The 27782-nt window shown below is 41.2% G+C and overlaps 1 protein-coding gene and 1 long non-coding RNA gene across 2 annotated transcripts in view; one reads left to right on the top strand and one right to left on the bottom strand.

Moving 5' to 3' along the window:
* The window catches only part of E2F7 (E2F transcription factor 7), a 39636-nt gene extending 11943 nt beyond the window's left edge, over positions 1-27693 (bottom strand). Inside the window, exons 1-7 of the mRNA XM_058741949.1 lie at positions 27488-27693; positions 26705-26797; positions 19578-19853; positions 15435-15603; positions 11589-11879; positions 10024-10182; positions 8425-8559 (exon numbers count right to left, since the gene is read on the bottom strand). Coding sequence (XP_058597932.1) covers positions 8425-8559; positions 10024-10182; positions 11589-11879; positions 15435-15603; positions 19578-19853; positions 26705-26797 — 1123 coding nt within the window. The 5' untranslated portion in view covers positions 27488-27693. The remainder of the gene's footprint in view (positions 1-8424; positions 8560-10023; positions 10183-11588; positions 11880-15434; positions 15604-19577; positions 19854-26704; positions 26798-27487) is intronic.
* On the top strand, positions 5716-10658 carry LOC131519180 (uncharacterized). Its single transcript, XR_009265513.1, has 4 exons — positions 5716-5908; positions 8617-8758; positions 9418-9549; positions 10180-10658. It is a non-coding gene; the product is annotated as an uncharacterized LOC131519180 (long non-coding RNA).
* Positions 27694-27782: the final 89 nt, after the last annotated feature.

Raw genomic sequence — 27782 nt, 5'->3', positions numbered from 1 at the left:
ATGCTCTATTATGTCTTTCTTAGGCGGTAGGAGGCTCAGTTACTAAGTGACCAAGGGAATAAGGTCAGCAAAAACGTCATGGTTGAAGTGCTGCAGAACAGTGAGAATAGAAGGGCCTTGGAGGCCTATTTTTTTGCTTAAAGAGGCTGTGTAAAATCAGGACAAAATTTCCTGTATAGAGCCAGGCCTATGTTTCTACATAGAAATAGTCCCTGTTGTTTAGTCATTCCTACCCTGTTCATCTGTGTGATTTTTCTTTCTAGGTTCAAAGCATGCACATTTGTTTGTTTATTCATTTATTTTGAAAGAGAGACAGAGGGAATGAGTAGGGGAGGGGCAGACAGAGAATCCCAAGCAGGCTCCGTGCTGTCAGTGCAGAGACCAAAAAACATGCATAATTTTAAGAAATATTTATTTATTTTGAGAGAGTAGGTGCCAGTGGGGGTAGCAAGCAGAGAGAGAGGGAGACAGAGAATCCCAAGCAGGCTCCACACTGTCATTATGGAGCCCGATGTGGGGCTGGAACTCATGAAGCGTGAGATCATGACCTGAGCTGAAATCAAGTCAGACACTTAACTGACTGAGCCACCCAGGCACCCCAAAGCATGCCCATTTTAATGAAAAGATTAATAAACTGAAGGGCCCTGCTAGACTTACATTTTCTAAAACACATAAAAACTGAAAAACAAAATCACCTTTACAAAAACCCCCAAAATGGTCTTTAGAAAGTTAAAAATTACAAAATCAAAAAGAAAATGGGTCCAGACAGTAACAGGGAACAAATTTACCCTCCTTCCTGAAACAAAATATCAGACAAAGTATATCAAAACAATGGCTCTCAAGACACTGGACAGCAGGGTCCTTAGAGACAGGAATCAATGGAGTGAGATTGAGGATTGCCCCCCCCACTTACTGTCTGGAGAATGTTTCCAAGTTGGAGTATAGGGAAGGGAACCTGGACAGAAATTGGAAGTCTCTCCACATTGAGGTTGGAGGTGGGAGTCAAGGAAAGCCAGGATGGCTAGAATTTGCAGGGCAAAATACCAGAAAGGAGAACCACACAAAAAGAATGGTGGAGATCTGCAGAAGGTACTCCCACTCTTAAGTATTCCGTGGAATACCCACGCATGTGAGAAACCTACCCAATGTTACGGAAAGAACCACTCAAAAGGAGAAGAAGGAATAGTGTCTTGCAGCTCACCCAGGGCTGGGAATAGTGCCTGTTGCCAATAGCTAGCATGGAAAAATCTTATAATTCATGGGTCACTGCTTAGAATGCTGAAAAGGGTATTATTGCCTCAGTAGTGGGGATAATGCACTAAAGATTAACTGCTGATGGTCCTGCCTACCAAAGCTTAAAAACAAGGCCTGAAAGGTTCACTGTTCCCAAGTAACTTCACTGCATCCCAGAACAAAGCTGAAGAACATTTTTAGAAAAACTGAAATATCTAGCACCCCACATCTTAGTGTCTGGCATATAATTAAAAATTACCAGGTACACAAAGTTGAGCGAAATATAACCTGCAGTGAAGAGACAAATCAATGGAAATGGATTCAAAAGTGACACATGACAGAATTAGTAGACGGGCACATGAAAACAGGTATTATAATTCCATGAACTCAGGGAACTAGAGGAAAGACTGAACATGTTGAGTAGAGACATCGAAAATCTAAAGGCTCAAGTCAAACTTCCAGTGATAAAAACTGTAATGCTGCAGGAAAAAAATAGTGAATTTGAAGATATACCAATAGAAACTCTCCCAAATGAAACCCAGAAAAGAGAATGAAAGAAACAAAACATCAGTGAACTGTGGGGCAACTTCAAGCAGCCAAATTTAGGCATAACTGGAGTCCCCAAAGAACAGAAGAGGGGACAGAAAAAAAAATCCAAAAAAATAATGGCTGAAAATTTGTCAAAGTTGATAAACACCTTCAACCCATAGATCTAAGAAGCCCAACAAACCCCAGTACAAGAGACATGAAGAAATACCAAAGCACACATAATCAAATCATTTAAAACAAGGCAGAAAGAAAATCTTAAAAGCAACCAGAGACAAAGGACACATTATATCTGGAAGAACAAGATGGTGATAGATTTCTAACAAGAAACAATCCAACCTAGAAGACAGTAGAGCAACTTCTTTAAAGTACTGAGAGGAAAAACCTTCAATCCTGAAACCTTTACCCATCGAAAATACCTTTTTAAAAATTTATTTTATTTTGAGAGAGAGAGAGAGCGCACATGGGGGAGAGGGGCAGAGAGAGAGAGAGCATAAATCTTAAGCAGGTTCCACACTGCCCAGAGCCCAATGCAGGGATCAATCCCATGACCCTGGGATCATGATCTGAGTCGAAATCAAAGAGTCAGACACTCAATTGACTGAGCCACCCAGGAGTCCCAGCAAAAATATCTTTTAAAAACAATGGAGCAAGGTGGTAAAAAACATACAGATTTCCTGTTACATGATAAGTACTCAGGATGTAATGTCTGCCATGATGGCTATAGCTAACACTGCTGTATGTTATATACAATAGTTGTTAACAGAGTTAATGGTTGTTAACAGAACTCCTAAGAGTTCTCATCACAAGGAAAAAAATTTGTTTCCCTTTTTTTTTCTCTTTTTATTGTATTAATATGATGTATGCTAACCAAACTTACTGCAGTGATGAATTCACAATATATGTAAGTCAAATCATTATGCTCTACACCTTAAACTTATACAGTGATGTACATTGAGTATATCTCAATAAAGCTGGAAAATGGGGAAAATAAAGACATCTTTAGACATAGGAGAGCTGGAAGAATTCATTAGTGGCAAACCTGCACTACAAGAAATGTTAAAGAAAGTCCATCAAGCCAAGAAAAATGATACCAGATGGAAACCCGCACCTACAAAAAAGGGATGACAAGCACCAGAAGTGGTGATTACATGGATAGATATAAAGTTTTCCCCTTATTAAAGTATTTTAAAAGACAATAGACTGTTTAAACCAAAAATAATAACAATGCATTGTGGAGTTTATAACACACAGAGCAGTAAAATTTTTGGTAATAGTACAAAGGCCAGGCAGGGAGAAGTGAAAGTACGCTATTATAAGATCCTTATAAAAGTAGTACATCATTTGAAGGTAGCCTGTGATAAGTTAAAAGTGCATACTATAAATCCTAAGGCAGCCATTAAAATAACACAACAAAGAGTTACTGCTAATAAGCCAATAAAGCCAGTAAAAAAAATTTTTTTATGGAAGCATAAAAAATAATAAATCCAAAAGAAGTAAAAAAAAAAAAGTAAAAAGGGAAACAATGAGCAGATGGGACAAATTGAAAACAAATAGCAAGACAGACTAAAGTCAAATATCAATAATCACCTTAAATGCAAATGGTCTAAACAACTCAATTAAAAAGCAGAAATTGTCAGATGAGATGAAAAAACTCTCAACCATATACTACCTACTACAAACTCACTTTATTTTTTTTTTTTAACGTTTTTATTTATTTTGGAGACAGAGAGAGACAGAGCATGAACGGGGGAGGGTCAGAGAGAGGGAGACACAGAATCTGAAACAGGCTCCAGGCTCTGAGCTGTCAGCACAGAGCCCGACGCGGGGCTCGAACCCACGGACCACGAAATCATGACCTGAGCTGAAGTCAGCCGCTTAACCGACTGAGCCACCCAGGTGCCCCTAGAAACTCACTTTAAATATAGGTACCAATAGTTAAAAGAATGAACAATATACACTATGCTAACTAATCAAAAGAAAGCTGAAATGATTATATTACCATTAGATAAAGTAGATTTCAGAACAAAGAATATCATCAGGCATAAAGAAGGGTCATTCATAATGAGAAAAGGGTCAATTCACCAAGAAGACGTAGGGATTGGTCTTAAATGTTTATGTACATAATGACAGCTTCAAATACACATAGCAAAACCTGATAGAGCTGAAAGATGAAATAGACAAATCTGCAACTATAATCAGACATTTCAACATTCCTCTACCAGCAATTGAGAGAAGAAATAAACATAAAGTCAGTAAGGATATAGAAGAATTAGACAACACAATCAACCAACTTGATTTAGTTATCATTTGTAAAACATTCCACTCAACAAAGTAGAATATACATTCTTTTTAAGTGCATATGGGTAGACCATATCTGTACCATAAAACAAACCTCAATAAATTTGAAAGGATTCAAGTTACATAAAGTATATTCTCTGCCCACATGGAATGAAGTTAGAAATCCGTAAGAAAAAGATCTGGAAAAATCTCAGAAAAATTGGAAATGAGCACACATCCCGATAAAAGGAAAACTGCAAAATATTTTGAATTGAAAGACAGAGAAAACACACATATCAAAATTTGTGGGATAGAGCTAAAGCAGCACTTATAGTAAAAATTGACAGCATTAAATACCTACTAGAAAAAAGAACGATCTAGAATCACCTCCACTTCTACCTTAAGAAACTAGAAAAAGAGAAAACTGAACACAAAGTAGAAGGATAGATCTACTAGAGATAAACTGAATAGCCCTATAGCTGAAAAAATTGAATCTGTTATTAAAAACCTCTCATGTAGGAAACTGCTTGCCCACATGCTTCACTGGTGAATTCTACCATATGAACAGATGTACATGACTATTCACTGTAGCTTTATTTGTAAATAAATAAATTTATAAGTAAATTTCTAGCTAAACACTGGAAATAATCCACATGTCCACCAACAAGTAAATGAATAAAGAATGATATATCCATATAATGGGATACTCAGCAATGTAAAGGAATAAACTATTGATACATGATACAATACTATTAATCTGAAAGTAATTATGCTGAGTGAAAGAAGCTTGAGAAAAAGAGTATACACATTACAGTCAATTCTTGTTATTCACGGTAGTTATGTTCTGTGAAGTTACCATGAACACTGAATTAGCAAATACTGAACTACTGCTCTTAGAGGAAATACAGGGTTAGGTTCCTGCCAGCCTCCGGTCACAACATTTTCATCAACTGATCAACATATAACCCTGTTTTATATGTGTGTCTGTTTAAAGACACCTTATTTAATACACATTGTTGATTCATTAGTGTTCAACTCTTAGCCAAAAGCACTAGAACGCATGCCTGAAGGAAGCTTTTCTAACATATGTATTTCCACTGTAAGGCACTTCACAGCCTTCTTGTACTTAGAATCATTAGCACTTCAGTAGGACACTTGTGAGCCATTTTAACGGCACAATCCCCAACACAAAGCACAAAAAATGTGAATACATGGCCTTAAAAAGACCACGGAAAGGACACTTGTTTATAGCATGAGAGCCGAGTAGGAACAAGTACGAGAAACAAGGAGGCTGTGTTGCCTTGTTCGACCTCAGCTGGGAACAAGGGTGTTACCAACCGAAATTTTTTGCCACTCTTTGCATGTCTGTGAATGAATGAGAAAATTCTGTGAGTGTTGATTTTGGAGTTATCAAAAAATTTTAGTGAGCATGTAAATTTGCAAATATGCACTCTGAATAATGAGCATCGACTGTATATAATTTGCTTATAAAAAATTTTAGAAAATATGTACAAAATTTAGAGTGAAAGAAAGCAGATCAGTGGTTGCCCTGGGGACGGGATGGGGGTAAGGAGGGAGGAATTACAAAGACACAGGAGACTTTGGAGGGTGATGGGTTCATTATATTGAGTGTGGTCATTCTTTCACAGGTGTACACAATGCAAAACCTACCAAACTGTAATTTTAACCATGTGCCATTTATCCTGTGTCATAATAACTCAAAAAAGCTGTGAAGAGGATGAAAAGGCCACGATGGTGGGAAGGAGAAGAGGAAAGAGACATTTATTAAGTTTACCCATGAGGAATTGCTACACAAGGAGTGAAGGAGAGTGAATTCAAGAAATCAAAGGTAATGTGAAGTTCCAGATTGCTGGGTTGTTGATGACGATGGTGATGTCAGTAATGAAACTAGATATACAGAAAGAAGATCAGGTTTCTGTCAGATAGAGAAAGTGGGTTCACAATGAGGTTCCTGACCTGGTCTCAAGTCCTGGTCCCCTCATCAGATCGGAGCCCTTCTAGCTAGGTACACAAATCCCTTCGTGAGACTTCTCAACACCACCTTAGTTCCCTGACTACCCTTGAGTCCCTCTTCTTTTTTAATCTATCTAAAGATCTCATCACTTCTGCCTATTACATCTAGGACAGATTTCTTGGTTTATTTCGAAGGCTTCCAAAACGTCCCAACAAATCACATTTTATGTCTCGTTATCCTCTAGCGCATGCCCTACACCTAAATCAGGGTGGCTGATCTCTAAACATGCACCAGATCTGTTCTTAGGTATCTTCTCCCTGAACTCAACAGCTCTCCTTCCCTCCAAAACCTAACGGTTCCATCCATCAGAACGTTACCCATATCCTCTCTGAGTTCCCCCAGAGCTAGGACCACCGTGTTTAGTGCTTAATCGTTCTCTAATTTTCAAATGCAGGCTAATTACACCTTCAATAGAAGCTCATTAATCAACTAAAGCAAGTAAAGGCACTAATCTGGGTACTATAGGGTAATCATGGATGAATACAGGCTGAGTGAGTCTGCTTTTAACTCATCGGGAATCTGCCTCTTTAGAAGACAGTTTGACCATTCCTTAAAATGTTAAGCATAGTGCCACCAATGAGCCATCACGTCCACCCCTAGATATATCCATGAGAAATGCAAACAGACATTCGTATCAAAACTTCTCTGTGAATGTTCAAAGTGGTATTATTCATAATTGCCAAAAAATGGAAAAAATCCAAATTTCTGTCAACCGATGAATGAATAAATGAAATGTGGCACATCTATACAATGGGATAGTATTCCACAACAGAAGGCAAGGAAGTACTGATACATATGAGGCTGAAGGACCTAACAACATTGTGCTAAGTGAATGAAGTTGGTCACAAAAGACCATATATTGTGTGATTCCATTTATAGGGAATCTCCAGAATAGGCAAATCTATAGAGATGGAAATATATTAATTTTCTCCTGGTGCTGGAAGGGAGAGGTTGGGAAGAAGTGGGAAGGAAGTGCTAATGTGGACAGGGTTTCTTTTGGGGATGGACTGTGTTTTCCAAGTAATTGTGGTGATGGTTGCACAACCCTGTACTAAAAGCCACCGAACTGTACAATTTAAATGGATGAGTTATGTGAGTTACACCTTACGTGAGTTATATCTTAATATGGTTGTTAAAAACTAAAGCAAAAACGACCACGCCGGGCTTCCAATGAATGCAGAGAGCTGGGGCAATGGCATGACATCAACATCACCGAGTACAGTAGCACAATACTACATCGCAACAGCTCAGATGTGACAGTCTTTGCTCCGGGTGATCAGGGAAAACCTCACGGAGGAGTTGACATTCAAGCCAGATCTTGAAAGCCGAGTAGAATATGTTCGGGTTGAAAAGAAGAGGGCTTCACAAGTGAAAAGGCTAGAAGCTAAAGGCAGAGGTGTGCAAAATGGCAAAGGTGTGTAATTCATGCAGGCAGGGATGGCGTCACACGCGCCTTTCAATCTCTCGTGGCATTTAGTACAGTAACTTCATGTGCACAATGCACATGCAGTAAGTGCCGGCTGGCCTGAATTAGTTATACTTGATTTTAAGTGGTTTCATCCAGATCCTAAGTGAATAATGTGTTGTAAGTGAGGTAGAGAGCTGTATCTTTTATAAGCCTGGGTTAAGTGGCAGGAATTTATGCCACTAATACCAAAATTGGAAGGGTAATTTAAAAATAACTTTAATGGCTTCTTTTTTCCAGGCAGCATAGCTATATGTAAAGTAGCTGGTATAGTAGGATCCAGTCCCCAATTGCTCAGATATTACCTGTCAAATTAGAAGATAATACCCTTTTTTGCTCTAGTTTAGTAAAATTATAACACTTGTAACCTGTTAAATAAATTACCAAAAAGGTGTTCATGACATCCATACTATATTTAGAAGCCATCTCACCATGTATTAGTTTTGTGATAGTAATCGATATAATTTTAACACTATCTGGGATTTCGAAGAAAAATAATGCTTTATTTTGCTGATGCAGAAACAACCAGAGTTCATAAGAAGTGTTATTTTTAATCCTTAATCCCAAACTTCCAGGAACTTTGGAATAAAATAAAACATGCTAATGAGTTATAATTTAATAGTTACAGAAACTCCCACATTATAAGCTCTCAGGATCTCCCTTCCTACCATATGGGAGCTGGCCCCACACACCATTTAAAGACTAACGTTCCTTGTTCCAAGAGTGATACCTCTAGTCTAATTTTGAATGTGACACAGGTTATGGGAAATGAAGATCAGTCTCATTGAGTAGTAGATGCATGATTTGGAAAAGGAACTGGGGATTGAAAATAAAATAGGTCCCTAGCAAAACCATGCCACCTTACCGCTGGAACTGAAGTCCACAGGCCCGATCCATTTGAAGGCTGGTTTCCGGCCTCGCTCCTCAGTTACATGCACCTTCTTTATTAGAGCCAAGCTGGTCAGAACATTGGCTATGTCATAGAGGCGTCGTACCTTTGCTTGAAGATATAAAACACAATTATGGTCACACCGTCTGTAACACCATTACATTTTAGTTTATGTGACAGGTCACTTTTCTGGGCGGCCATATAAACCTCAAGCAGAAAGCAGTGGGGTGCAGCAGAGGCCAACGGCTCTGTCATGCAATGGCCTGAGATTTATGGATCTGATGTATCTGAAGACACATACTACAGGAAGGTCAGTGTGTCTTTCCTTTTCCACAACTTCACACCCCTTGTGAGAGGCACCTGGTAATGAGCAGGGAGCACCAAGATTTGCAGGGAGCGCTGAGATTTCAAGAACGCCAAGGGAGGGAAAGGGGCTATAATTAAAGGCTTAGTAAATGTAATTCTGATGTGTGGCATGTCAAAAGCTCGCTCTGAGTTTCTCCCAGCAGGAGGTGGTGGCACCAGCTCCAGCAGACAGCTGGCCTGTGAAAATGACAGGGATTCCCCAGAGCTTCCTGTGAGGCTGTGCTCTTGGGCACACAAGACCGTTGGGGCTCAAGGTCACGAGGTTCAGCTGTGCTGAAGACAGGCATCTGGCCACCTAGTGGGGGAGGGGCGGGGTGGTCCTTCCCTTAGTCTTATGAGGGCTGGGGGAGAGACATTTGAAAATGCAGGTACTAGAGGAGACATTCAGAAGAGGTGGTAAGACATCTGACAGGCAGGGCAATACCCACAAAGTAATGTCCATTCAAGAAATCAATTTACAGGTAGGAAACCCACTTGACTTTGTATCTAAAATCAATCAGAGGAGCTCTGATTATGGTCCAGGAACCTCAAACATTCACCCCAGATGCAATCTTCTTCCCAATTCTGACAGAGCTGCATTTTACCTACTCATTTCTCCCACAGGGTGCCTATACCTCCAATGGAAACAGAAAAAGCAGAAAGCTGAGATCATGGCTTCCCAGGGCTTGAAAGGGCTATTGGCAGCCAAGGGCATTTGGCTCGACCCAGGCTTGACAGAAAAGGAAGATGCACTGGGTATGAATCTCGGAAACTATTCTTGCCCAGCGGCCTCGTCCCACCACCCCTACCCTACCCTGGTCATTCCTCTGTTTCTTACCTGCAGACAACTTTCATCTCCACCCATCAGGAGAGTAGGCAGGGGGTGAGGAAAAAAGGGGAAAGAAAACTCAGACATTCTGTCTTGGAAGCAGCAATACTAAAGAGAAACGCAAAGCATCTTACACCCTCCCTGACCTGCATTTGTGGGATGGACGGCATTCTGCTTCCACCATCCATCCTATCTGCCGAGGAAAAGGCATCGGACAGAACTTTAATGGGAATTATAGTATTTATTAACTTACCTTTCACAGCCCCAAGAATCTTTATGAGTGCAGGAAGGACTGCACTTCTCAAAAACAATTTCTTCTTCAATCTCACAGGCAGAAAATATCAATATATGATATGACACCCTTTTTGTACTTATAAGTGGATTTAGGTGAAGATGCTTACTTTTAAATTTACTATGGTCTGGGGTATCCTGGCTTTCTTCTATCAGTATTTTGGCAGCCACATCAAGAGTAACAATCTTGGTTTTGGAGACGAGGAATAGCATGACAAACTTCTGGCTCATAATTCTCAGAGACTTGTCTTTTCTACTGTTTGCAGATGCTACAAAGGGAATGAAATGAAAGCATCACAACATATAATTTACCACATGAAAGATGGTACTTAGGAGTTTGCCAGAACTACTAACTCTACCAGCAGATGGAAAGATCAGTCTTGTTACAGGCAGAAGCCTACTGGACACACAGCACAAAAAGATGGCTTGTAAACAAATGAGATGGATTTTTGTCTTCTTTTTTTTTTTTTTTAAGTAACCTCTACACCCAACGTGGGACTCGAACTCATGACCCTGAGATCAAGAGTTGCATGTTCTACTGACTGAGCCAGCCAGGCGCCTCAAGAAATGAGATGGGTTTTCTTATGGCTTGGAAAATGACTCTACAGGAGGCATAAACTCTGAAATGCATATTTGAAACCACTCTTAATGCTTTACACTCCTACTTCATAGAATAAATCCATGAGGTAGTCTTCCTGGTGCAACTTTTTGAAAAGATGAATGCAGAAGGATAAAAGGAAGGGTAGACTTCACAGACTGAAACAGTCTGAAACAGACTGTTTTCAGAACATCAGCTGTTCCCTGAAAGGCAAGAACTCTGTTTTTCTTTCTCTGTGCCCACAATATCTAGACTATATCTTAAACACAGTAGGCGCTCGCCTCTTCCATTGCTTTTCAGAAATAAGTGAAGAACTAAGCTGTAAATGAATAAGAGACACTGATTAGATGTCTGTTGCTGTATATGGCAGGCAAACCATCCCTGACAGATGGCTGTCTCCTCTGGTTACTAGTATAAGAACTGGCTCATGGGGTGGAGCTAAAAGGCACGGGGCAGTAAATCTAATGAAAACCAGGCCCACATTTCCATCCCTATTATGTATGCAAGGGAAATGTTGAGTGATACTTGTACTTTATCATCTTAGCAATGGGATTTAGGGTAAGAATGATGAAGATCAGTGGTCAAAACAGGAAGAGGCTCAAAAGGAGCTGGGAGGGGAAGAATAATGTAGATATAAATAAAAAAAAATTCTGTATCAAATGACAGCAGGGGTTATCTATCTTTCTTACCAACGTGTTCTCCTAACGGGGTTTGTTCCTAAGTAATCTACCCTAAATAGAATTTAAAAAACTGAATTCTGTGAAAAGATAACTTCTTTCCAAGTGAAATTTCCTTAAAGGCTCACAAACAGAAATCAGCATGGGGCTGTCAATCAGAAACGGGAGCGCCGTTAGCGATCTGTGGTCCAAACACACCAAGTACCAAGTGAACTGCCACCAGACAGGCTTGAAGTGAGGTCGAGTGGGAAGCCCAGTGGGGGAGCCATCTGTCCCCCTTTCTTCAGTAGGTAGAACAGGAGGACATCTCCCTCCAGGGCTGTCGATCTGGCACTTCCCGCCTTAGCAGTGAATCTCTGTGGAAGGAACCATCACTCGTGTGGTTTTATGGTGCACTCACAAGAGGGGTAGTCGGGTTCAGAGAAATCCAGTAACTGTTGATCTTGAGAATCTGGGCAGCCATCTTTTTTACGTTCTCCAAGTTTATAATCCATCAGCTCTAGCTCTTTCTGTTGGAGATGTGCCATCTGCTCCTCATATTTCTGCTCCTCTCCCAGTCTCTGGAGGCTCCTCAGGGTTTTTGGCAGGCTGTGCCGTCCATGCCAGCCATACTGATTCTTGGCCACCCGGCTGACCAGATGCAGTGATTCCAGCACATTTACAATGTCATAGATACGTCTCCTTTCAACGCCTGTTTGGAAAACAGAAGTCGACAATCATGCAGGCAAACATTTTTGAGTAAAAATTCCTTGAGGGCCTGGACCATGTCTGTAAGCTACTCTACATGCTGCCCAGGGCAATGCGCAGCAAGGGTGGATGCTCCACAAACCGAACCTGTAAGGATGTTCTTGGGATCCAACCCTTAAAAGAGCGAGGGTAAAAAACACCCACCCAGAGATGGAGGATGGTCGCATCTCTATTACGTCAACACTAGTATGTCTCTTCTTTAGACCTGTTAGGTAAACCACGTGAACACCTCAGCACGTTAAAACAGGTGGGATTGAGCAACACGTGTACCAGTATGTCTAATGGACACCTGATGAATGCTGTTTGGTTGATTTTGACTTCTACTCCTAATTATGCAGACTGTAAAATAAACTGTGTCCAACGCGTGACACGTCATTTGGACAATTGTATCCTGTCCTGGAGTTTGAATGATGTGGAATAATTATCTTTGTTAACTTTCTTAATGGCCCAGGAAGGAAAACAGATGGCAAATATTTTGTTTCCTATTTTGCGTTGGAAACTTAGGAGTCTAGAGCTTGGGCACCCTTCTCAAGCTGCTGGAGGAAGCTACAGCCAGGGCTGAACAACATACGAGGCTCCTTTTGCTCATAGCTTGGCCGCTGGTAACTGTCCCCGTGCTCCCATTCACAGCCGTTTGGGCTAAACAGCCCAGGGGTAAAGCACAGACACTCTTTAGGCACAATACCGGCTGACCATGAAGTTCTTCAAGTCTCTACCCACTTTCCCAACACTCTCAAAATAGCTGGAGTTATAGGGCCGTCTACCACATTTACCAAAAATATTTACAGGAGTTAAGTGTGGGGGCTTTGAGGTCAGACTGCCTGGATTTGAATCCCTGCTCAATCCCTTACTACCTGGGTAATCTTTCTATGCCTTAGTATTTATCTCATTAGATGAGGAGGATTAAATGTGACCATAAATGTAACGGGTCTCCAATAGGGTATCAATTTTTATCTACTGTTATGTATTATTTTGTAAATACTTTCTGCACAGCATTGGAAATACCTAAAATCCCTGCTAGCATGAGAAGTCACAGTATAAACAGATTTTAAAACTTTCCTGTGACTCATCCTGCTGAGCAACAGGCCCTTAGGCCTTTGGAACCCACTGGCTCCTTTGCTCTCATCCGAGAACCCATAATAAAAGCCTCCGGGCATCTCCCAGAAAACTGGTCCAGCTACAAAGATGTCCTCTTTCTGCTCACTTGCCAGGAGCCGTTATATAATCAGAGCAGGCTTAGTGAATGTAGCTTCTGGCCCTTCAAAGATTTAACACAAGAAATTGATCAAATTCTGATGAAAACTTTGGAGGTGAAACGAAGTTCTATTATCTGCAGGAAGAGGCATTTCACAGTTCATCAGAACATTTCGGCTCATGACCCTGAAAGGCTCTTCATCCTCAGAAGCTCAGACTTCGGTGCCAGATGCCTGCTGGAAGGTGCTGGCAGGGGCAGTCAACAGCCCCTTGTCCAGATCTGCCTGTTTTTTTTATTCCAGTCTGTTTTCATATATTAACACATCTTGTTTAGAGTGTAACATTCCATAGACCTTCCCATTAGAAATGTCATGTGAACGCAACTGAGACACCCCAGGGCCAGCCATATGCTGGGCTGTTTTGTGATTCTGTATTAGATACAAATTGTTAAATCTCCATCTAGTGAGTAGACATCCTAAGAAGGGAAAATAAAGGAAGATTCTGACCGCTTGAAGGTAAGATGAGTGTTTAATATGCACAATGGGTGTTTAATAGGCGGTGTTGGTAAAAGCCACTGTGGCAGCTGCCTTTCAATCTGGACTGGGTTTATCTGTCTACTGGCTCGTGCACTAAAAAGTTCCATTTCACAGGTCTCGAGACCTTCAGGTTACTCTGGGGCTTGCTCCGTCAGGAAGGTTTTTCCTAGCATCCAGCCTTTTCCTTTTGTATCAGCGTAATCCTGTTAATCCTAGCCATGGCATTACGTATGCCCCCACAGATTTATCAGTTATTACCATGCTTCCCTTAGTCCGAGATGGAGCTTGTCTGATGTTTTTGTCTAATCTTTTGATCTAATCTTTTGTCTTCTGCACTGACATTAGTGCAAGGTCTGTGGATGGAAGTTGGGTATATGGAGGAAGCTGGTTTCATGAACTTCAGTAAGGACACTGTGTGCTACTGTTTTACCCTCATCCTCTGTAAGATTAGTTTCTAGGCCTGTGCCTCAAATGGGTGTACCCTAAGTCTTCATCCGCTGGGTCACTTTCCCTTTCTTGTTTCATTGGCACTGACTCCAAATACTGTATTTTACTTCTGGGCTCCCCAACCAGGCACTGTACTTCCTTTCCCAGAGGGTGACAGGATAGCTTGGGGAGGGCAGAGAGAGATCTAGTAAGAGCTGAGTAGAAAGTGTTCCACGTAACAGTAGGAGTTACCCGTGCCCAGCCCTGAGTTAGGCATGTTGCTGACATTCTCCCCAAACTTTGCTAAGTTTCTGCAAGGTAGGTGCTATGATCCTTGTGTTTCAGACAGGAACAGGTTAAGTAACTTTTTAAAAACTCTCACAGCCTATAAATTGGAGAGCTCCATCTGATCCAAAGCCCAGCCCATGGTCCTTCCATCACATTCACTGCCTCATTATCTCAGTTTCTAGCAACTTAAACAGTTTTAGCCATCAGTTTGAATAATTCAGATGGCCAATCATCTACTGGGGCACATTTTTCAGGGCGAGGGGAAGAAAGAGAATAAACAAATTAAAAATATAATCTATCATAAAGCCTGTTTAGTTGATTTTTTTTCTTTTCTTCTGTGTGTAAAACCTTATTTTTTAAGGGGACACCCTATACCTTCAAATCACTGTGATTTCTGCTTAGTTAAGACTGTCAACATGTTTATCCTGGGACCAACTGCAACCCATGCCCACTAGGGGTCTCTACTCTGAGGCAGCTGTCTTCATATTTACAGCCCATACCCCACTGCACATTACACACACCCATGCCATGTGAACACATGTACTCCTCTTTGTTAGAAGGTTAGCTGTTTGAGTTATGTCCGGATGTGCTTCCTCCAGCTTGACAGGCTCGCTGTATCACACTGTATGGCTTCAAACATAACGCTCTTGCTCTCAAATCCTATTTGATAACAGAAGTAATACCAGGTCTGAAATCTTAGAAGCATTTTTAAAAATAAACAGCAAGCTATTTTAAAATGTGTTTTGTCTGTCTGCATTAATATGAAATTACAAGTGATATGTTTTTAACGTGAGTCTTTTATACAAATATTTTACGAGGTTGAAAAAGACACAAATTTTTGTTTGACCCTCAGGCCTAGAAGACTCCCTGAAATCCTCTGCATGAGGATGAGAAATTCGATGACAGAAGGAAGCGCTACCTGCTCCTCTGTCCTCATCCTTCGGGAGCCCACTCTTTACTTAATGAGAAGCTATCTGAAGACTTTGGCCTGCCCGAGGAAACCAGTTTCCCACTGTGACTGGAGACGGGCCTCCAGGTAATCTGATGATACATACCAAGACTGACAGCAACTTCATCCAGGGAGATGGTTGTTTTCTCGGTTGACAGGGGGTAACTTGGATAGCGAGCTAGAAACTTCTGGCACAGGAGTCCTAGACTTTTCTGTTTTCTGCTTGGCCTCTGCTTTTCAAATTCATCCACAGCACTGTCCCCAACAACATCAAGCTGCAAAGGGCAGACAAAAGGGAGAGGAGAGATGTCACCGAAATTGCATGTGGAGAAATTGCATGAAAAATGCAGAAGAAATGCATGGACTAATGAGTTATTGGCAAACCTGGGGGAACATCCCAGTCCACAGCATTCTAAATTCTGGTTAAAATATATTCATTACCTAATCCAATTTTCTTAACATTTTATTGATTGTTTTCTTTGGACTGATTTTTTCCTCCTTTGAAACTTGAGGGTGAGTTTATTGGTTAAAAGCTTAAAAAATGAAAAATAGTCATTTACAGCTTGCTACACCCTTGCTATGAATGTGCTCACTAGACCTATAGATCGGCATCACTGGGAGCTTGCCCCATCCCAGACCTGATGTATCAGAATTTAGGTCCTGGGTAATTCCTATTGACATAAAATTCTGAGATTCACTGGCCTGCATTGCGTCACCAATGTGTTTTATTTTTTACAACTGACCAAGGTTCAAGGAACTGAACAAGGGCAGCTAAGTCTTACTCCTCTTTATTCTTTTTGTAAGGATACTAACGTGGTGTCCTTGTCTCAGCAACCCACATTTGAGAAAGGCTCAGTTCAAGCCACAAAAGTAAAAGGCTTTTCTTTTTTATTATTTTTTTAATGTTTTTATTTTATTTTTTTGAGACAGAGAGAGACAGAGCATGAGCAGGGGAGGGGCAGGGAGAGAGGGAGACACAGAATCTGAAACAGGCTTCAGGCCCTGAGCTGTCAGCACAGAGCCTGACAAGGGGCTCGAACTCATGGACCATGAGATCATGACCCGAGCTGAAGTCGGACGCTCAACTGACTGAGCCACCCAGGTGCCCCAGTAAAAAAGGCTTTTCAACGAACTGATTCAAGGAAGAAAGTGGTATGATTATCTCAATGGGCTTCAGAAAAAAAGCATTTGATAAATTTAACACCCATTCATGATTTTTAAAAATGCTCTTAGAAAATCAGAAATGGAGAATTTCTTTAATAAAGTGTACCCGTAAAAACCCAACTGCAAACACATGTCTTAATGGAAAAATCTTGGAAGTATTCCCTTAAAATCTGGAAAATGATAAGGATGCCCATTATTACTGTTCCTCTTCTATATCATATTGAAGATCCTAGCCAGTGCCTGAGGACAAGAAAAAGAAACTGAGGCACAGGGATTAGAAAAGAAGAAGCAAAACTTTCACTTTGCAGAAGATGATTGTTTATATAAAAAACTCAAAAGTATCTCAAATTATTTAAAATAATAAGTGAATTTAACAAAGTAGCTATAAAGGCAGATTTAAAAAGAGATTTAAAAAATCAGCTGTGGGGCGCCTGGTGGCTCAGTCGGTTAAGGGTCCGACTTCAGCTCAGGTCATGATCTCACGGTTTGTGAGATCGAGCCCTGCATTGGGCTCCGTGCTGAGCATGGAGTGTGTGTAGGATTCTCTCTCTCCCTCTCTCTCTGCCTGCCTCTCCTCCACTCGTGTATGTGCACACACACTCTCTCTCTCAAAATAAACATTAAAAAAATCCAATCTAAAGTATATATGGAGGAACAAAAGGCAAAGAATAGCCTACACACTCTGAAGCAAAATAAGATGAGAGTCTTGCTTTACCTGATATCAAGGCTTATTACCATATGGTATTGGTGTAGGTATGCATAAATTCGCCAATGGAACAGAAGAGAGCCAAGAAACAGATACATACATGAAAAGAACTTTGACATAGGACAGAGATAGCGACCACTTGGGAGAGCAGGAGGGACTGAATAAATAGTGCAGGGACAATTGATTATAATATACAACATGAAAAAACACAAGCAGTAAGTTGAAATGTAACACACAGAACTGATAAAGGTATTTCAAGAACATACAATAAACTCCTACAAACCAATATGGAAAAATGAGTAATAAACATCAGCAAAGAACATGCACAAACACTTCACAGAAAAGGGAAAAAACAACATGGTGGCCAGTAAACATGTCGAAAGAGGCTGAGCCTCATGAGTAACCAAGGAAAAGCAAGTGAATATCACAATAATACACAGTTGTACACCCATTCGATTGGCAGAAATTAATAAATTTCACAGTGTCAAGTGTCAGAGAAGTGGATCAATAAATGTTCGTACATTATTGGTGGATGAGAACAGCACTTGGGAAAGCAATTACTTTGTGCATATTTGCATATCCAATGACCTAATCATTTCACTACTAGATGTGTACCCTAGAACAATAGTTCTCAAATTTTTTGGTCATAGAATCCTTTCATATTCCTAAAAATTACTGAGGAATATCTTCTTTAAATTGATTTTTTACTACCTTTTGATAGAATATTTGGTCATATAAAATATACTTACCATGTACATAATATCTTTAATGCCCCAAACCAGAACAATACTATTAATTTACATCTGCCTACCCCACAGAGTAACCTTTCTCCTAAATTTGCATGTATCATTTCATGGCCATTTTCAAATAATCCTATCACATATGGATATATCCCTATATAAAATATTGCTTAGGTTTTGTTTGGTTTGGGTTTTCAGCGTTTGTAAAATTGAAACTAGTAGATAGTCTTCTGAAACTTGCTCTTTTCAATCAACATACGTCTTTATGATTCATCCACATTCTTGCATGTAGCTATGATTTTCTCTCATTGTCACTGCTGTTTGATATTCCACTGTATGAATATACCACAATTTAGTTATCCATTCTCCTACTCATAGCCATGTGTGTTGTTTCCAGTGTGCACTAACAGGAACTGTGCTGCTATGATATTCTTGTTCGTGTCTCTTGGCGTATACACACAGGAGTTTCTCTGGAGCGGTGGTTCTCAAAGTATGGTCTGCTTTGTATTTAGTTACATGGAAAAATCTATTAGTTAGCTCTGTCACTGCAATGAAGTATACCAGATTCACTTCATTTTGTTCTATTAATTTCATGTTGTAATTCAGGATATCTTTTTCTCTTCTTTTTCAATTTCTTCATTTTGGTAATTTTTATAGCATAAAAAGTCTACCAAAAGGAGGAAAAATACAAGAGAAATAACATTCAAATCTGTAACTTTTCTTAGCAAGCCTGGGAAAAGGTTTAATGGGAGAGTGAAAATTATTGACCGTTGATTTTTTTTTTTCTTTAAAGTATAGATATGCTGCTTATTCAATAGCTCTGGTTCTCCATGGGACAGATAATTTAAAGATGATTTACCTTTAAGGCCCCAAACCAAAGACTTCAACATATATAAAAATAATGAAATTTCCAAAGTCTAAAATAAACTGCTACCCTCAAAATCAGAGAAAAATTATAATTCACAGCAGCATTAAAAAAAGTCCAAACTTTTTCATTAAATCAAAATTATGAAACAGTTCTGCTTTAAAAATTATCATTTTTAAATGCGTACTGGGAGTAGTCAAGGGAGTAGCATATAGAAGAGAAAAAAAAAACATTCATTATGAAAAAAATAAGACACAGAGTGAGAATTCCATTTCAGCTAGAAGTAAGATATTAAGTTTTGGCATATTGATATCTGTAAACAGCAGGGATTTGTGGATGAAAGATACCGCCTGCCTAAAAGTATTTTACCGTTACAGACATCTGACATGCCATTAAAAAAAAAAAAAAAAAAAAAAAAAGAAGAGAGGAAGACATTAAGTTTAATACCGCTTTTGGCTCAATGGTAACTGAAAAACTGAGAATCCTATGACTTTTAAGGTGTTAAGTAAAGATTTTAAAATTCTATAAAGCCTGGGGTGCCTGGGTTGCCCCACCGGCTAAGACTCTGACTCTTGGTTTCGGCTCAGGTCATGGTCTTGTGGTTTCACGGGTTTGAGCCCCACATCGGCCCCATGTTGACAGCACAGAACCTGCTTGGGATGCTCTCTCTCCTTTTTTCTCTGCCCCTCCCCACTCACACTGTCTCTGTCTCCCTCAAAATGAATAAACTTAAAAAAAAAATTCTATAAAGCCTGAGACGCACAGCCTGTTTACCTGCAGAGAGTCTGTAAAGGCATCATCCTTGTTTTCAATGGGTCTGAACAGTCCCTTTTTCTTCTCCCGGTCTCTTATGTCAGGGCTGGCAGCACTAATGAGCATCTTCAGGTTAGCTGTGGGCGTCCATGGTTCTGCCTGCTGTCTGTCAACAAGCTTAACTGGAGTAATGGGGTTTCTTTCTGGAGTGAAAATTTTTTGCTTTGATAAATCAATTGGTTCATTTTTTATTGGAGTCTTCGGGGCCATCCTTGAGAGATCAACAAATATATTTTCCTATTTAAAAAAAAGAGACCTTTTAGTAAGAAAGCGAAAGGGCAGGTATAAGCTAAGAGCATTTTGTTCCCATGATTCACCGAGACATGAAAATACAAAGAGACCATATATTCACCGCTGAAAAATACCAGGCTAGGACTAATGAAAATAGACTGAAGGATTCATGGAATCCAACAGTGGTTCAGTGAGAACATGATTATCATCTACTGCTTTTAAATATACTTCTCATGGCAGCTCTGGGAAAGAAGTTGAGTGTATGTGCTCCTGGTAGATGCTTAATTACAAGCATTGGGGATTACAAGTTGGGGATGATAATAAGGGCAAATGTGGGCTGAGTCCATACTGCTTCTCCATTTACGAGTTTGCACTAACTAGTGCAGTACAGTTATGCTTTTGTAGTTCAGTGTTCACTGGTGCTAATTTAGAAATTTGTAGCAGGACCAACCAATGGAAAAGTATCCAACAAAATGCCACATTTCAAACCAACTTGGAAGGGCTGTTATTCCCTTAGAGCAGTACTTCTCAAACTATCCATGGTGAAGGGCCAGGGTTTTTTATTTCCAAACTCCCACATACTGATATGTAGTTTCACTTCACAGGACTTATATGCATTTTCCACCACCTGTAACTCTCCATGTGAGTTTGTCACTCAAACAACCTACAGCCTGTTCACTAGGAAGAGACCACTGATCATGGGCTTAGATGCCACAGTGGGGCAAGATCAAATTGTTACAGAGCTTTCTAAGTGCCTGCCTTTCAAATTCTGGTCTTAATTTTTTATGGTTTAGCAATAGTTTGTGGGCTAGCACCTGTCCCCAGATCACACTTTGAGTAGACCGCCTTAGATAATTATGAGAAAAGAGCAGTGATGGGTCCATTATGTCCCTTAGTCCACTTTGAAAAAGGACTAAGTGAATGGAAGCCACATTTGGAAATACCAAGTAATGAAAACAAGTTTCTTTCCCCTAAAATAAGGACTCATCATTCAAAAACGGAAAGATTCTGTTCTTTCTGTAGCAGAATTCACCTCCAAGCAATTGCATTTTACATAATGATGAAGGTGGATGAGCTAAAGGTTTGTCCCTGCTTTTCCTATATATGTAGCATTCTGTAGCTACTGTGTACTTGGATTTCTGCTAAGCAGTCCTTTAAGAAAGGTACTTTCCCACCAATGAGCAACATATGAAGAGAGGAAAAGAAGATTGGGAGCCCTTGGAGTCTGTGTTGGGGGGCGGGGGCGGCATCTCTTGTTCCTTGGATCAGCAAAAGCTGCTGGCTGGCCATGGTGAGGTTTTGCCTCGGTGTCACTGGGGTGGGGGGAGAGGAGGGAATGGGATGGGGGGGATGGTTTCCCACCACGCAGCAGAAACAGCCAGCCTGGAGCACTGCATCTACCCATATCTCTTAACACATCCGTACTAATGTGCAGTTCTGATGAAGTCTTCTACAAGGGAATTCTGAGGGGAAAGTATTAAGTGTTTACTATGGACCACACCCCGTTTTATGTACTTTACATATATTAACACCTCATCCAATCCTGTGACCTAGGTACTATTATTTTTCCGGTCTACAGATGAAGAAACTGAGGCACAGAGAAGTTAAATAACTTGCCTGGGGTCACATACAACCTTCATTCAGTATAAAAGTTACTGGTATGCAAGAAACAGCTGACAGCAGAAGTTTCTGAATCTTCCATCTAGAAGTGAGCTTATCATGGGTGCAAACTTTTGTTGGATCAACAAAAGGTACTGAGCACGCCACTGATCCCCACTGGCACTATGGAGAGGCAGTATGGGGAAGTAGTTATGCACGCAGGCTCTTGGGCCAGCTTACCTGTCTCTGCTGCTTATCAGCGTGGGCAAGCTGCTTGTCTCACTATATTCTAATTCTCTCAACTGAAAATGAAGTCCATAAAAATACCAACCTCAAGGGTTATTAGAGTAGTTCCTGGCATATAGTGAGCCCTCAGTAAAACCTAGCTGTTACCTGTTCCCCTCTTTCCCATTCTTTGTTACTGTCCATTCTGGCACTCAGAGCTAATACAACACAATGCGTCATATTGCTATTTAACTTCCTAGGTGCGTGTCTTGACTCATTAATGTGACTGTGCACTTCTGGAGGTCAGGAATCAAGTTCCATATGGCTCATTCCTCATAGTTTTTTTGGCAAAGTGCCTTGCCCCTTATGGGTGCTGACAGAACACTGTGCCTTGATTATCTCGTTTTCCAAAAAAGTATCCCTGTGATAGAGGGCGTGGGCCAGCCTCACTGAGGTGGACAGAGATGCACACTCCTTCTGTGCTCCCTCTAGCGGACCTACCTATTCTCAAAGGAGCAATGAGCTCCTACTTTTGCCCTATGGAGGAACTATTTAGATGGATTATTTCCTTCAACACTTTGATATATTTTTACTACAGTTTAATACGTAAAGTTGGAGGGGAATTAGGTTACCTGCGAGGTTATGATTGTACACACCTCTACATCAAGAGAAAAAAGAATGCCAAGCAAATTTTTATGCTGAGATCTCAGATGGGCAGAAAGTCAACTGTAATCTAAAGTCAATTGCTTCATCTGTCTGTCTAGCCTGTAGTCCTAACACTGTAGAAGTGGAAAGGAAGTTAGAATGAGACTGGAAACCTGGTTTTTGTCTCCGCTCTGTGTCTTTTTGATACTGGACAAATTGTTCTGTCTAGGCCCAAGTTTCCTTATCAATAAAATAAGGGGTTCCAACTAAAGAATCTATCTCTACAGCTTTCCAGCCAGGCTCCCCAGCTGTGTGGTGGACACAGGGATGTGCTGAGGTCTCTTCAGGAATGAATGACTCATTTCCCCTGATGCTAGAAGCCCTTCACCAGTCTGAGAGGGCGGAGTCCTCCAGAATCATAACTACCCAGGGAGACCCAGACTGTCCTCGATGCCAATAGAGGTAGCGCTGACATGTAAAAGCCTAGCTAGGCTTGCCCCCACTCAGGATGACTCTGAGGGGTCATTCTAGAACTCCTAGTTGGGTAAACTCCAGACTTCCCCTGAGACTGTCTCAGATCCGCTTCTCCCTGTCTAGTTCTGCTGCCTTCCCTTCCTACCCACAGACGTGGCTCCCCAGAGCACCCCTAACAAGCCTCCAGCACGTTACCTCCGTGTCCGATCTGCCTGTCGGTAAATCTAAGTGCAACACCCTGGAAGTAGCTTCTTCGATTAGAGAGGGCCTGGAGAAATGTAACCTTGAAACAGGCTCTCCAATTCTCATATGCAAATGGACACAACATAGCCTCGCTTACCTGCCATAGAGGTGCTGTGAGGATGGGATCAGATAATGAAGGTGAAGGCAGTTTGTCACCTGAGTGCTATACAAATATTTGTTATGAATTATACCAGTACTTCGACTCTGCTGTATGCCGCCATAGAAAAGCTGTGTAATTATAAGATCTTGGTTCCCGTCTTGCTTGGGTCTCAGATATAGCTTTGATCACGTTACCTCAAATAATATGTGCAGATATCAGCCTTGTTGGGGCCCTTGGCAATATTTTGCCAACTGCTTTTCCAGTTCTATCTCATGCATTATTCTACCTTGTGCCCAAACAGCGCACTTGCTTTTCTTCAAACCTGCCCTGCACCGTTACTTTGTCTTTAATGCTACTGGTGAAGCTTTGCCCCTTGAAACTCGACCTATGGTTTAAGGCTCACTGCAAAGATGACATGTTAGGAAGCGTCTCTTTCTAGCTTTTGACTAACAAACTCTCCTTCTCTTCAGAGCACACTTTCTAGAATGAGTAATCCACACCAAGGGCTTTATTCTGCCCGTCTCCCAGGGGTTCCCACTGGTCTCATCTAGGTCGCCTCTCACTTGCCAGATCAACAGTAAAACACCTCATTTGACCTCACTGTACAGGTTGAGACTGTTGACTATTCTTTGCTCTATGAAACATGCAGCCCTTTGGAAACAGCACATTTTTTCTCTTGGTTCTCTCCCTACTTCTCAGTCTCTTTCGTTGGTTCCTCGTTTTCTACTCTTAGAACCTCAGCTCTCCACTCCTCTCTGTTCGCTCTCTCTGGGACAGTTCACTCATCCTCATGTACAGGGCTTTAAAACCAACCTGAATGTTGACAGTTCCCAAGTTTGTATCTGGCTAGGACCTTTCATGAATTCCAAAGTCAGGCAACCAGTGCCTCCTGCACACATTTATCTACCTGTAATCACACAGGTCCAGATACATAGCTCAAACTGACCTTCCCTTCTCTCTCAATCACTCCTAAAAATGATGAATGACCTTCACAGAAAACTTGTGCCCACTAAGTCTGGACACTGTCCCCAAATGTACTGCTCATTGCTACTTCTTACCAGTTGCCTCCCTCTCCACTTGCCTAAGTCTTAGCATTCATCCCTTCAAGCCCTTGTTCAGGTTTATCTCCTTCACAAAGCACCCCGATAGCTCAATCCTTATTGCTCGCTCCTGCATGCCAAACCATCCATTTTCTTCTTTTGTCCTCCCCAAATGCTCTGTAAACAACTTAAGAGGAGAGTCTTGTTTATTACCTCACAACTGGGCTCAGGAAATGTGGGTAATGAAACTGAAAACTGTACACTTAAAAAAAAATTCCTCCGTAAGTAGCAAGAAGATGCATGCATCATACAGTACTTCTAGTTCTTGACCAATGTGTAGAAAGTCAAGAAAGAGAAATCCTCTAAATGCCAGCTGACCCACAAAACACTGTGCCAGGCATCTCTCAGAGGCTTTCAAGCAACAATTCAACACCATCAGCTTCTGGCCACTCTGAGTATCTTGAACATTTCTAGAACGCCTGCACCTCACATTATTTCCTCTGCCTACAATGTCTGTTCTGCTCACTCCTGTTTTTCTGTAGGCTGACCGTCCTCAGGCATGGAGGCGTGGTTAGCCCAGATGTTACCTGCTCTGTGAAGCTTCCCAAATCTCCCAGGATTCCCTGTGAATGTATTTCCTCCTCTGTTATTTTGCCAAACATTTTGTTCCCACTTCTGTGATGGCACTTGGCAAATGATAGTACAGTTGGGTAGTTTTGCATCTGAGTCCCAGAAAGTCTCTTATGGCCTCTATGTTTATCTTTGCGTTGTCACTGAGTACAGTGTGAACAGTATGTGTTGCTGGGTACTTTACAAACACCTAAAGAGGGAGGTGCTATTTATTAGATCCAATTTATGGAAGAAAAAAATAAGCTTAGAGAGGTTAGGAAACTTAAACCACTGTATCTCAGCACCTGGGATATAAATATTTATTGAGTGACTGAATAAATATATTAGTTCGAGGTTATGGAGCTAATAAATGGCAGAGCAGGAAATCAAACCCAGATCTCTGTTACTGCAAATCCCACGTTCTTGCCATCCCTAGAAATCTTCCTTCGTTTACTACACAGCAATGTGAAAAGGAGATGAAAGCTCCACCTAGGCTCTGGGCAGAAGCACTATTCTCATTCCTTGCCTTCTCTTTGAGAGGTGAAATAATCCCTGCTCATACAATCCATTTCAAACATTTTAACCACTTTTCCGACCTCTTTGTGGAGTCATTTGAGTTATTCTCTACATCTATTAAAATGGGAAAGTTCAACTGCAAACAGCACTCACTGATACCAACCAGAGTAGAATGCCCTTGATAAAAAAAATCACTGACCCAGAAGGAAAGAAGTAGACGCTAACTCAGGCTTTATATAAATGCATGCATATTCCTTCAAACCTATTCCATCCAAATTATAAAGGAAAACAAAAAGTTTTGCTCTGAAAATCCCAAAGCCAAAACTCTCAATATACATTTTAAAGTCTGGGCATTTCCATCCTCATATGGCTTAGGTTCATTTTTAGAAAGTCCTCTTGAAAACAACAATGTTTTGGTATCCTTCTTTTCCTAACAAAAAAATTTTGAAGGCTAGGAAAAAAAAAAAAAAACACTACAAAACATACAGTTGCACACCTATCCAAAATTAATGGTTGTCAAGTATTTTTCAAAGGTCCACATAAGAGGTGCTTTGCAACCAGACAGTTTCATTGTTGATGGCAAGTCTAAAAATAAAGACAAGGAACCTAGAGAAGTGCAATGCCCAAGTAAGTTGCTATGCTCAGATTTGTATTCAAAGTTTCTGTTATATATTTGGCTTCTGCCTAAAAATGCTTAGACATTCACTAACAAGCTATTACACCTTTTCCGTAGGGCACTAGCTGGTGAGTGCAGCTGTGCCAACGTGGGGATGGTGACAGTTTAGACATTACAATGGCCACTTTGTTATGGGTCTTGAAGACACAACCATGGTCTTAAAAGTCACAAGGGGTGCAGAAAGAGAGAAAAAGGCTCAGTACAGAACCAGGAGCAGCGCTGTAAAATATTCAGAGTATGCTAGTGGGCTAAGTCATTTTATCTCCCTATATATGGGTGGCACAGGTCTTAATTTTGGGTGAATGGAATAGTCGCTAGAAGAGGGTTCATTGGTATGAAGAACACTTCACAGCACTTTAAATATCCAGTATTTACAATGTACAGTCTATATTCCAGGACCCAAGGGGTAACATTCCTGCACAGCATGAGCTAATCCACTCTTGACAACTGTAAGTATAAATTTTTGGTTGCAGTGTCCAGCACATTTTCGATTCATATAAATTGGTTTCAACATTACATCTAACAGCCTCTTTCTACTACACAGTGAGTGAGAAACTCAACAATAATGGTTTGGATGCCTCCATTTTTAAAAAAGTATATTTCTATAATGATCGTCAACATTAATTATTATGTTTATAAGACAAATACAAGTGCCATGTCGAAATACTTCATTGAATTAGAAATGACCATCTTAAATATGTTAGAGCATAAGGTATTTAAGCGCACTTACCTTTTGTGCATTTTCCCCATCTTCAATTGCAAAATCTAGTCTGGGCTGCCTGGGGTTGATCAGGTCTTTTAATGTTAAACAATTTACCTCCATCTGTAATACACAATTACATTAGAAAGTGATTTTACAATTGGATGTTTTCTCCTCCAACAAAAATATTTATTACTTGCTCGTGAACATGAACTTCCCCTCTCTAAACTCATCCTGGGAATTTCCAGGAGTGCAGCCACCCTCAACTCTAAAACGCACATGAATAACACGAACACTTAAAGTGTGTTTGATAATTACTAAAAACCTGAGAAGGCAAAAAATCGACAAAACTAGTAATCGTTTATGCAAAGCAACAGCACAAAACAAAGTTACCAAGTCAGAAGAGTGTAGGGCAAATCTGTCAGAAAGCACAGGGTCTCCTAGGTCAGTTAATTTTGGCGCAAAGAACTGGGAGGAATTCGGCTTTGAGGGGGTTTTGAATCAGGGGGGAGGGAAACCTGATCGCTAGACCAAACCCACTCAGCTCTTAACGCAGCCCCTTCCCAGGCCTCCAAGCAGACCCCAAGGATAAACCCTTCCAATGAACCCCCCAGATCGTGAGGAACAAGTCCCCTCTACTGCCTCACGGGAGGGAGAGCTGGAGCCAGGACACCCCACACGCTCCTGGTCCGGTGGCAGAAATGACTCGATCCCCACCAGCCAGGGAGGCTAGCAGCCTGGGCGGGAGGGGGGGGGTCCCCTTTTACCCCAATTCCCGCCTCCACGCAGCGCTTAGGGCCGCACGCTACTTACTCCCACTTTGAGAAGGAGGTTTCCTGCCTCTGTGGGGACCTTCACGATCCCACACCGGCGAGGGACCAGCGGGGAGAGGAGATCAGCAGGCGGGCGGCGACATCGGGCGGGGAAAGCGAGGCGCGCAGATCCCCGCTCCGAGCGCCCTGAGCTGGCGGGGACCCCGCGGTGTCAGGGCAGCGCCAGCACTCCAGTCCCGGATCGCAGTCCCCGCTAAAACACCTCCTCTGGCGCCTTGAGACCGAATTTGAGAATCAACCAATCAGCGGCGGCCGGCGGGATGGCCCCGGCCAAT

The sequence above is a fragment of the Neofelis nebulosa genome, chromosome 8 (genome assembly GCF_028018385.1).
Source record: "Neofelis nebulosa isolate mNeoNeb1 chromosome 8, mNeoNeb1.pri, whole genome shotgun sequence".
Classification (NCBI taxonomy): domain Eukaryota; kingdom Metazoa; phylum Chordata; class Mammalia; order Carnivora; family Felidae; genus Neofelis; species Neofelis nebulosa.
This window is presented reverse-complemented; position numbering and strand designations above follow the sequence as displayed.